Source organism: Ascaphus truei, chromosome 2 (genome assembly GCF_040206685.1).
Source record: "Ascaphus truei isolate aAscTru1 chromosome 2, aAscTru1.hap1, whole genome shotgun sequence".
Classification (NCBI taxonomy): Eukaryota; Metazoa; Chordata; class Amphibia; order Anura; family Ascaphidae; genus Ascaphus; species Ascaphus truei.
Genome location: NC_134484.1, coordinates 164,469,411 through 164,481,503, shown reverse-complemented (window position 1 = coordinate 164,481,503; position 12,093 = coordinate 164,469,411). Strand labels below are relative to the sequence as shown.

The following is a 12,093-nucleotide window of genomic DNA, read 5'->3' as shown; positions in this document are numbered from 1 at the left end:
TGTACTAGTATGTTGGTGCCATGGACCAATAGGAAGCTGTAATGGATGACTGGCTTCCTATATGCCTGCGTGATGCAGGATGTTTAAGCTACCATTTTGTTTCCCCTGAAAGAGATAGGAACATACAACCTTTTACCAGTATGTATCTCAGGAGCCAAGGGGTCCCTTGAGCTAAAATTAACGAAGTTGAGTTCTGGGGACCACTGGGGTTCCCATCCTGACTAAAAGAAAATAGATTATTTTCTGAACTATACATTTCTCCTCTCCTGTTTTAACTCTCCTCTCTCTAAGGCCTTGGTCCCGCTGCGTCCGGGGGCGCGTGCGCCACCAGCCCCTTACCTGCACTCTGTTGGTCCCCGCTGCCTCCTCCCTCCGTGGCTCACTACGTGCTGTGACGCGTCAGCCGGCCAGCGCTACCAGAAGAAGGTGTTCTGGAGCGTTGACGCGTCACGTGGTGCGCGTGTGAGCCAATGAGGAGGTAAGCAGGGGAGCAGGGAAGGAGCTCGTAGGGAGGCGGCCTGTTGAGCTGTGTGTCACGGTTTTTTTTTTTTTTTTTGCCGGCTCAAGTTTCATTCAGGAGGAGAGAGTCTGGCCTCCGGGCTCCTGCACACCGGAGGGGGGTACGAACGGACGGACCCCCCCGCTCAAACCACGCCCCCCCGCTCCAGCCCCCGCTCCCTACAGACCGCAGATAGCGGTCTGTGCCTCTCAGCGTGCTGCCTGAGGGAGCGGGGCCTTAGCCTAAGGCCAAACAACAGTACTTTTCTTCACTGATCAACACTCACAAATCCATGCCGTCTTGTCTCTGTATTTGACTTCCACCCCCAACCTCCTCCTCCCACTTCCCATCCCTCCTTCACTTCTCATGCCTTTGCTGACCACGTTAAAGGCAAGGTGGATTGTTAGAATAATTCTACTTTATTCTTTGTTCATAAAGATTCTAATACTTTACACAACCGTTGTTCAGCAGACAAAGTTATAATTTATTCTTATAGTATTATTTACAGATGGAAGTTCAATCAATGATGATAACGTGCTCTTTCTCCCTGATGGTAATGATAAGAACAAAGAGAGGGAGAGACACCTTTTGTCCCTCACATGTTACTTAGATGTTTCTTGCAGAGAGAGAGAGCTGAATCAAGATACAACTGTATTTATTGATCACTTACTCCGCCCCCATTCTCCTTGTGGTCTTTCTTTAACAAAGAACTTTACGCACTTCAGACTAGGCATGAAATTCTATCCCTAAAACAACCTCTAACATCTGTTATGTATTTAATCTTAACCGCTATTTATCTATTTTGGCTTAATTTGAATTCTAAACCTTAAAACATATTTTCATTCATTTGTCTTGATATGCATTCTCATTCATACATTTTAATATAATAAACCGATTTCTAACGTGGATGCTATCCATAATGAGATTCCTTCTGTCCCTTCACTCTTCTCTTTGCTTCTACCTACCTTGCTTCCACTCTTGACTCATTTTTCCTTGTTACAGAGTTGGAAGTTTCTAAGATGCTTCGCTCTTCTCCCACTACCACATTCATACTCTGAATGCTATCCCTTCACACCTTATCAGAACCCTTACTCCTGTCTTAGTCCCCACTCTCACCAATATCTTCAATTCCTTCCTATCTTCTAGCACATTCTTCTCCTTTAAGCATGCGGTGGTCACACCTATTCTGAAAAACACCAAAGACCCTACATGCCTTACTAACTACAGCCCTGTATCCCTCCTGCCTTTTCCTTTCAAAACTGCTAGAACATCTCGTGTTCTCCCGTATGATCAACTTTCTTAATTCCTATGCACTCATGGATTCTTCACAATCTGACTTTCGTACAGCTCACTCAGTAGAGACTGACTCACTAAAGTAGCCAATGATCTACATAAAGCAAAATGACATGGTCATTTTTCCCTACTAATCCTGCTCGATCTCTCTGCTGCCTTTGATACTGTCTGTCACCTCTTCTCCTTCATATTCTAAACTCCCATGGTATCCGCAACAAAGCTCTATTCTGGTTCTCATCTTACCTCCCCCATCACACGTTTTTAGTCTCTGTTGCTAACATCTCATGTTTATTTGTCTTTTGGTGTACCTCAGGGTTCTGCTCTAGGACCTCTCTTTTTCTCTCCACACACTATCACTTGGTGACCTCATCAACTGCTTTGGCCTTTGGTATATCTCTCTGCAGATATATCTATTCACCCCCCTACCCTCACACTTGAATCCAGTCCTCAAGTCTGTCTCATGAATTGCTCTCTGCAGCCTTAAACGTTATATGTCTAAAACTGAACTCTTCATATTTCCCCCAAAGTGTGGCCTAATATTCCTCTTCTCAATCACAGTAAATGGCACTGTCATCCATCCTGTTGCCAAAGCACATTGCCTACGTGTAACATTTGACTCCTTCCTTTCATTCTCCATTCAAATTCACTGCATGGCTACATTTTGTCGCTTCTTCCTTCGTAATATTGCCAAGATCCACCCTTTCCATGTCAAGCTACTTCTAAATAAAACTCTAATGCATGCTCTTATCCTTTCCTCTCTGGATTATTGTAACCTGCTGCTAACAGGCCTCTTTGCCTCACAACTTTCTCCTTTGCAAACTATCCAAAATTCTGCTGCTAGAAGAATTTCACTTTCTCCCAAAACAGTGTCTGCTCATCTCCTCCTTAAATCCCTCTTCTGGCTTCCCATCAAGTTTCACATAAGCTGCAAAGTTCTCCTTGTCTTCAAGGCTCTCCACTGATCTGCCCCTCCCCAACATATCGGCTTTGATCTCTAGTTACGCCCCTGCTCATCTCCTGCTCTCTTCCCATAATTGTCTCCTTTCCACTCCTTTCACCTGTACTGGTCTCTCTTGCCTTAAACCTTTTTTCCTCACTGACCCTTACCTGTGGAACTCCCTCACACTCGATATACACCAAGCACCTTCTTCCCCCACCTTTAAGATGAACCTTAAAACTAATTTCAAATCAAATGTTTCAATAGCCTAGACTCATGGCTAGGTCCCAAAAAAACAATATGCATCACAATAGTAAGTACCAACGTGTTTATGCTGGAGAGAACAAAATCCCATGGGGGAACCAGAAGGACCCACATATGAGCCAAAAGAGTACCTGCGTACACACGGGGAGAGAGTATATATGAATAATCCTAGACAACAAGCAAAAGAAAAATGAAAAAAAGAAAAAATGTAACAAAAATATGGCATATAATCAAGCATAAGGTTGCTGGTATCCTTAAAAGGCCTGTGACCTGACAATATGGTGTTGGTGAGTCACTTGCACGCAGTCATAGAGGGGGAGTCGGCTCTCTGCAACAGCTCTGCTCCCCCTCTATGTCCACAGACACCATATTTTCAGGTCACAGGCCGTGGTATGAGTAACTATAACATGCGCAGGAGGAATATTTTTAGGATACCAACAATGTTATGCTTTATTATATGCGATATCTGTGTAACATTTTCTGGTGTATTTTGAATGATGATATGCTTGCGGACTAGGATTATTCATATATTCTCTCTCGGGTACTCTCTTTGCTCGTATGTGGGTCCTTTTGGTTCCCCCATGTGATTTTGTTCTCTTAGCATACACATGTTGGTACTTACTATTGTGAGGCATATTGTTTTTCTATGATATAAATGTTTGTGGGGGTTTTCTTATCGATAAAGCAGTACTCCGCACTCCAAAGGTTTCCTGCCATATAGACCTATGTGTGTACTGTATTTGTGTTTTAGAAATTCTACCGACTTTTGCATTTTTCTGCGAGTGTACTCCCCCCTGCTGTTTTTGGTGGGGTTTTTTTCTCTTTGTAAAACATGTTAAGAAGTGTTACACATTTTTTTTTATTTTTGTTGAAAAATGATACAAACTCTTTTTAAACCTGTTAGAACCAGACGAAGCATCACATATTTTGTTCAGGAAAGATTCTGGTGAAAAGAAAGCAAATGATGTTCAAAAACTAAAAGTCAGGCATGTCTTTCTTGATCAGCAGCAAAGACAGCAGCTAGCCCTTTAAGTCAGATGTTGTATACTGACCTTTTAAAAGAGAGGTTTGAGTCGGTTTCCGCAAATGCTAATGGCCCAGAAAACATGTTTACCAAAGGCAGGGAGACGGCTGTTTTGCTCCTACTGTCTCAAAATGTCCAGAATGACACTCTCATTCTCAGATGTCTTTAGTCTGTGCCTTCGAGGTCTCGGGTCAAAGCAGCACCAGCAGGCAGGTAGGTATGGGCTAAAGGTTTGATCAGTCTGTGATGGCTCCACTCACTCTGCATTTGTCTCCAAGGTACATCAGCCCAGGGGGGACAGGCAGTCTCTGGTTCTACTCATTTCCTATTATCCATGTGACTTGTCTCTGGCACGCTGGAGTCACTTTGATTTGCTTGATACACTGCTTGACAAAGCTGGATGATGGCTGAAAAGTGGATCCAGCTGCTCTGAAAAGCGCACACCTGACATGCCAGTCCTGGTGCGGGCACATCACGGGGAGCGTTTTTTAATTCAATGTAATTTATGCATTCTCACAGTCCTGTGTGTGCCTGGCCTGTCATCCCCAGCATAGATGAAGGCTGACAGTTGTCATCTAGGGCCTGAAGGTAGCCTCACATAATGACACATTAGACATACTAATGATGTTTTCTTCTAGCATAATGTTTTCTTCTCAACTTCTTCTTTTTTTTTTTCCTTCTCCTTTCCCTTACTCTTTGCCAACCACAGGAATGCTTAGGACACAGGCACGCCAAGGAGATTATGTTTGCATTGAGTGTGGAAAATCTTTTAGCCAGCCGAGCCACTTAAGAACCCATATGAGGTCCCATACAGGTACATTTCCCTCCCATTCTGTAATATTTTAAGTTCTAAGAGCAATCGATCATTTCCAATCTGATTTTGTAAATATAAGCTGTTTGATAACAAATGTTTGTTTTCTCTCTCTCCTTGGCCTGATCTCAGTATTTACATTTTTGTGCTCCTACTTGTCAGATTGGATTTACTATTTAATGTTGGAATGCTGAGTTAGTTTGTTCCGGCTAGCAGTGAGTTAATGTCCACAGAGCTATAGCAGACGTTGGCCCCTGGCATCTGGAGCAATCTACAAAATAAATGTCTCAAAAGGATGAACAGGTTAACTAGAAATTATAGTAACTATAAAAAAAAGAAAACGCAAGTGATTTCCTTTGCCACAAGCACACTGAAATAAACCTGTTCATTTCTGCATACCATTAACCATTGTTTTACATCATCAACTCTGTCATTTATATATATATATATATATATATATAATTTTTTTTTTTTTTTTTAAATACAAGAAAGTATTTTCTTTAGGCTGGTCAGTTGTTAATGAAACATGATTAAAATCCTTTACAGACTTTCTAACATTAAATTAACTAATTTCCTCTTGTGCGTATTACAGTTTGAACTAGCTAGTGTCGAGATGTCATGCAAGCGTTATATATGACAGTGTGAGACTTACTGGTGGGTTGCTCTTCAGAAGTGTGAATGATGCATACATAAGCTAGTCTAATGTAAAATGACAGAGGCCAAATGGTAAGTAATGCAAGAAGAGGGTCCCTTTACACACACACTGATAATTAATGTTGTCAGTGATTGCTTTCTTCAGCACAGAAATCAGAATTAAAAAGGGCAGTGGCCTTAGGCTGCCATTAGCACACTCTCTCACTGTAAGTGTTACAGTAAATTGGTATGTTCTGGCCACAGGCTAGGAGCTGGTGTCTTTTTTTTATTTTTTATAATGTGGTTAAACTGTAATAGTCTCAATAATGTACACGCAAAAAACGAAAGCTTGAATGCTCCTCTGTTAACAAGACCCCTTGTTCCCACAGTGGTATTTGAGTCTAATGGACTCCGAGGTACTGAAGTTCACACCACCTCCGCAGATGCCCCAAAACAAGTATGTTATCAATTAATTGAGTGTTTGGTTTTTCTTATGGTTGCTGAGGAGAAAAGTTGCACAGCGATACTCCTCGGTAAAGCACTGACCTTTCATATTATGGGGATTTTACATATTTGCATTTCAATTGAACTCCACCCTACACTTTTTTATGAATTATGTGTTCTAGAAACCCTCCGATTAGATTTGTGTGTATATATACTGTATGTATATACACACACACACACACACACACACACACACACACACACACACACACACACACACACACGTACTGTAGAAACTAAGCATATATTGAAAACCTTTTCTTAACTTAGAAGTGTACAAAACATTTACTTTTATGTTTACTTCTGAATAATTATTATATAGCAGTAGAGAAAGCAGTCAGTGTTTTTCTGATGAGTATATTACGTATTGCTTACAGCTGAAATCTTAGAGCAACTCCTTTTCCTGATCTCACAGCTTCTGTGGACTCTGTGTGGTGGTGTGCTTTCCTGTTACTAATGTCCAGTGTTTCCTATCCGAACAAATGCCTTTTTCAATTTCTCTATTTACTACTAATCTAAAAAGTCTTAGTATAAGCATAACACACATCTATGTTGAATTCACTGTGGTTGTCGTCGTAGAAGAGCATTGTAGCTAAACAATAGTGTTAGAAACGTTCCGGTTTAACAGAACACGCAGTTTTGTCATTTCGGGGAAAAGATCAGATCCAGGTTAAGCATAGCAGGTTTATAGTGATTTTGGATCGAAGTTTCTATGGAAGTTATTTTTTTTAATTTTTTTTTTTTAGTATTCGCACAAATTGCTTTTTCTTGCTTTTTCTCATCCTGGTCACAAACCTCACTGTGAAATCATTTAATTCAAGTTGTTGACCTAAAAATATCTTATCCAGGGCCCAGTAAAGATAGCTGCCATTGTGATTTTCTAAAGCCTACTTAATACATCAGCCATAATCCTTGCAATTTTATTGTCCGTTTTAAGATATGTTGAGAAGGTGAACTACCCCTATTTACATTGCATTGTGTGCTATAGTTTTTCCAGTACCAAATACAGTACTATAAATCAGGCCTGCACAACACGCATGTATGTAAAGTGAAAATGTACTTAAAGTGAAGCATTACCTTTTTACCACTTTACAATGCATGTACTGTACTGCAAACATCATATATGTGCATAACTGATGTAAATAATGCATTTGTAACCAAAATAAATACAGTAGGCTTTATTGAAATAAAATCTTTAATGTCAGCTGATTTTTCTTATTAGTGCTGACAGATACAACATGGATGAACGTGGCTGTCACATGAGGCGACAGCCCTTAAAAATCAAATATTCCCGGTCTCCAAAGTCTGCTCCGTCGCATTGCCGCCGTCGCGCTTACTATAAGCGCACGCGGCGGCGGCAATGTGTTTGTTTTTGGGCGGTGTCGCCGGCACTATACGCACGACCTTACTCAGGTCCTTGATCAGCTTTGCTTACAGTGATGAAATTCACAGCCTCTATGTGCTGTACATGTAGTTTCCCCGCTTGATCAGAGCTCTAGTACAGGTAGGGAGTCGGTTTAGCTGGTGCTGAATGGCACATGCGCGAACTGCTGTTTCCCTATTGGCTGAGGTGAATCATCGTCAATTGGTGAGTCACAACTACGGCGGCCTGTAGGGGCAGCCACAGCGCAATGAATGGGAGCAAGCAAGGAGGTGAGGCGCGTATGACGGACAGTACTGTATAGCAGCTCTCTCACCCCCTTCTCACACTCTCTCCTTTTCACGCACACTCTCTCGCCTTCTCACGCACACTCTCACTCTCTCACTCGCGTGCACACTCGCGCACTCTCAATCAGTCACGCACTCTCTCACTCAGTCACGCACACTCAGTCACCCACCCACACTCAGTCACATACCCATAGAGACACAGTCAGTCACACACACAGTCACACACACAGTCACACACACACACTCCGTCACACACACACACTCAGTCTCACACACACACACACACACACAATGCAGTAGAAGAGCACTTCCTCCTCCCCTGTAGCCCATAGCTCACATGTAAAGTTCCGGTCTGCAGCAGCAGCAGCAGGGGGGAGGGGGAGAGGGGAGAAGAGCCAGGAGCTGCAGTGCGGGCGGGCGGAATCACTGCTATAGCTGCTGATTGATGACGCTCCCGACCTCCCCGTTCCCCCTGCCATCTGTCCCCGTTCCCCCTTCCCGCTTACCTGCACTCCCACTCAGGGACCACAATGAAGGTGGTTGCAGTATTGATGAGAGGTGCGCACGCACGCCGCCCCCTGGTGTCCGTACTCGCGAAGCACGCGTACGTACACAGGGGTATGGTGCAACTAAAAATAAATGTACATACTTGCGAGTGTACGTAAAGCGGGTGTACGTAAAACGGGGTATGCCTGTACGGATGTTAAAAGTTAACTTTTAGTTTTGAAAACTAAGCCAGTTTACTAGTAACCGAGGTGATTGGTGGTCGTGTACATCTTTTCATATCACATACGTTTAAAACAACATTACTGTATGCCAGTGATATGAGATAACATCACTCATATAGGGCTATTTTAGAAGTATCCCGATGTACTATAAAACTAGTTCGAGAATTACAAATATTTTACCCACGTCCCTCTTTCTGGTTTAATTCATTGGATATGCTTGCTATTAATATTATAATGATTGTATTTTACTGGCATATGAAACACAGTGGTCTCACTTCTTATTCTAATTCAATGATTAATAGTACATTTCTCATAATTGCAAATGTTATTTTTAAATAGTTTTGCTGGAACTAGTGTTTCATTAATCAAAATAAGAGACAACGAACAAATAAATGGCAACCTAATTTATCTCATTCATAGATATGGAAATGAGAATATAAGCAATCAAAAATCTTGTAGGTCACCCTAGTAGAACGCTAGTGTTTTGCGTTCATGTATATTTTACTGTACGTGCATTGCAGAAGTAATTACTGGTCTAGTTGTGTGTATCCTTTCTAGTCTTATAGTTGCACAAACATTCCACCATACTTTTAAGGAACACTAAGGGGCTTATTCAATAAAGTCCAAAGCTATGATCGGCTGAAAACTCCAATTGACTTGAATGGGAGTACTGCGATCGGCCACTTCAGATCTTATTGAATATGCCCTTAGCTGTTAATATACCACTAGTTGAAGATGGTAAGTCCAGTTTTTATGTCATTTTCTTTTAATGTATTCACGATTTGTCCTGGAATTGGTGTTCTGAACGAGTCAGTTTTTAATCTGCTAAAAAAGATCATGTATGATGTATTCTGTGCTTTGAGCTATTTTGTTTATGCAGCCATAGACAGAATTGGCCTGCTTGGTTTAGGTCTTCAAAATGATTTTTTTTAGTTCGCGATTATCTCGGCTTAAGGTTAATATATTAATTAAACATTAATCTTGCAATGTTGTTTTAGGAACATGGCATTGTTCAGTGACGTTCAAAATGTCATTGTAGACCAATCTCCGAAAGCTTCAGGCTCACATTTATTCACATTTCAACTCGCAGTTTCCTTGACTTTAAAATATCTCTACTCTCTTTTCAACATTGTAATTATTTATGGAAATTGGTACAAAGCCCTCTAAGGTTTTGACAGATCTGTGTGAGAGCAGTACTTTAGTTCTCGTCTTTCTTTGTGTGGACACATATTCAACCTTTTCTTTTACTATAATTTCTTTTATGTTTTCACTGTGCTGCTATAGTGTTATTTCATCACTTTTTCCACTATCTACTTTATCTTTTCTTCACTGTGGCCTCAGATCTTGTTGTTTTTCTATTAACAATCAGAATCGTAAATGTTATTAAAAAGACCTTGACATGCTTTGCTTCCAAAAGGAAGAGTTGAAATTTATACCGCTATAATGTATTTGGTCTCTGTTTGTATAACTAAAGGTATCTTAAGATGGTTGGATAGGAATTTTTGGTAAGCTCAAATAGCTTCTACATCAATGGAAAATAAAAGTACTGTTTCTTGTCTTTTTGTAGGGGAGAGACCATTCCAATGCAGATATTGTCCATACAGTGCCTCTCAGAAAGGGAACCTAAAAACACATGTCCAGTGTGTACACCGGGTACCTTTTGACAACAGTGAGTACCCTGACAAGCAGCTCCTTCAACCTCAAAGTGATGACCCCAACAATTACATGGAGGATCAGCTGGAAAATTTGCCTTCAAATCATCAAGTCCCTGGAGCAATTTTGCTAAAGTGAAGACAATAATAAAACTCCACTTTCCCTCATACAAGGGATGCATCTGCACTTCTTAACATTTTATAATAAATTAAGATGTGAGAGAAGATACATCTGTATCAACTGAAATGCTAGTCAGTCCCATGGTTCCTTATTTGCTGTATATTAAAAAGTGGCAAATACTGTGATGGCATAAGAACTATTAATAAAGCAGAGATTCAGACACACTGGAAGAAAGGGCCCAGCTTCATGAGATGTGGACAGCGTTAAAATGTAAGCACTGATACTGTATCTGCTCCAAAGGACTGCAAAGGGAGTAGCAGAGATTGAATTGAGGAGTAGGAAGTAAAACTCTGGATTAATCTGCCACTGATTGCTAAAAGCCACACTTGTCTTTGCTACTGGGTCAATGTCGGTGAACGCAGGGACAATAAATGGAATGTTATATAATATTATGCATTGGTCGAAATCATGAGGCCACATCACGTTTTCAGTGCTCTTGATAGTGAAGGCAATGCCTCCCAAGGTGCCGTATCATTTCTGGGACAGAACAAGGAAACACTTACATTATGCTCAATGAACACTAAAACAAAAATCTGGAAAAAAAAAAAAAAAAAAGCTTCTCCATTTTACTCTCAGGACCTTTTTATAATAGGGCTACTTTCTTAAACCTGCTCAGACAGAAATTATGCAAGTCATTTTTCCTTTTATAATAGCCAAACATCAGCTGCAGAATTTAGTACTGTACTACAAACAAAAATAGTTGCTCTGCATGGATTAGCTGTATTCTCCTTTCCCCACTGCAAAACCACCTTCAAGTCAGCACCTTGAGAGAGGTCTTAATAATTTTTTTATTTTTTTTTAATATGGCATGTTAAATTTTTCTCATTACTGTGTCCTGGTGATATTTGGTGGCATTCAGGTTGTGGGGGAAAATAAGACGAAAAGCTTTATATACCTCTTCTGCTGCAACTTTTTTTTTATGGTGTGGTGGTGGTGCATAGAAATGGATGAGAAATCAAGCAGTGTACTCAATTGACCCCATTCAGTGCAGCAGGGAGCTGCATTGCATTGCAGATGGGACTAAACATGTATTCCACAGATATAAATATTTCTTTCCATATTGCTGTGACACTGTGTGTAATAGCAATGCCTCTGAGTCTCACATTTTGCACATATGATTTTATGCATTGTCAACAAAGTTACTGCTGCCTTGAAAGAAAAAGTTCTGTGAAAATGTTTTCGCAAAAGCTTTACTAGTGTGTTTTTTTTTTTAATTGTAACCTTTTGTAAAGGCAGGAAATGGGTTTAAATAAAATCCTAGCATGCTAAATATATTTTTCAAAAAAAGCAATAATTTTACATGTACAGATATGAACCTAACCTTTAATACTGGTAAGAGCAACAGTTTACTTTGTACTATAAAGAATAGCTTGGTTTTTGTAGTATGTGGGCTTCTGATACAGATTTGTTTAAAAGAGAAAAAAAAAATAAGCAAGAAAGTATGTTGTCTTTTTTTGTTGTTGGTTTTTAACAAAATTTTTATGTAGTTATTTTTTGATTCTGGATCCTATCTTTTTAAACTTTCGATCAGTTCTTGTACATTGATACCAGTGGCAAAATATAGGTCTTTTGCCATGGTAATGCTTTAGCCCTTCTCTGAGGCATCTCTGGATAGAAAGATGCATATAAAGTATAATGCCCCTTCGTGCTGGTGTTCCCAACAACTGTCTGAGCAAAATATCTTGGCAGTGAAATCGGGTTGACACTGATATATGGGAGTGTTTTCAAGGAACATGGTATGCATACATTCCATTGTATTCTTCCAAAAAATAAACAAAACATTACACTATCAAATATCGCCAGTTAATATATTGATACAAGCCACTTTTTCCTAATTCTAAACAAATGGTAACAGTCCAGAGGGGCACAACAACTACCTTCTTATCTCTTCTACTGCAT

At 40.4% G+C, this 12,093-nt stretch overlaps 1 protein-coding gene across 5 annotated transcripts in view; it reads left to right on the top strand.

Moving 5' to 3' along the window:
• ZNF516 (zinc finger protein 516) overlaps positions 1-10,127 on the top strand; it is a 99,018-nt gene extending 88,891 nt beyond the window's left edge. For all 5 annotated transcript variants that reach the window (XM_075585495.1, XM_075585497.1, XM_075585498.1 and 2 more), the window contains 3 exons: positions 4,727-4,831; positions 5,851-5,918; positions 9,929-10,127. In XM_075585495.1, coding sequence (XP_075441610.1) covers positions 4,727-4,831; positions 5,851-5,918; positions 9,929-9,988 — 233 coding nt within the window. In that variant the 3' untranslated portion in view covers positions 9,989-10,127. The remainder of the gene's footprint in view (positions 1-4,726; positions 4,832-5,850; positions 5,919-9,928) is intronic.
• Positions 10,128-12,093: the final 1,966 nt, after the last annotated feature.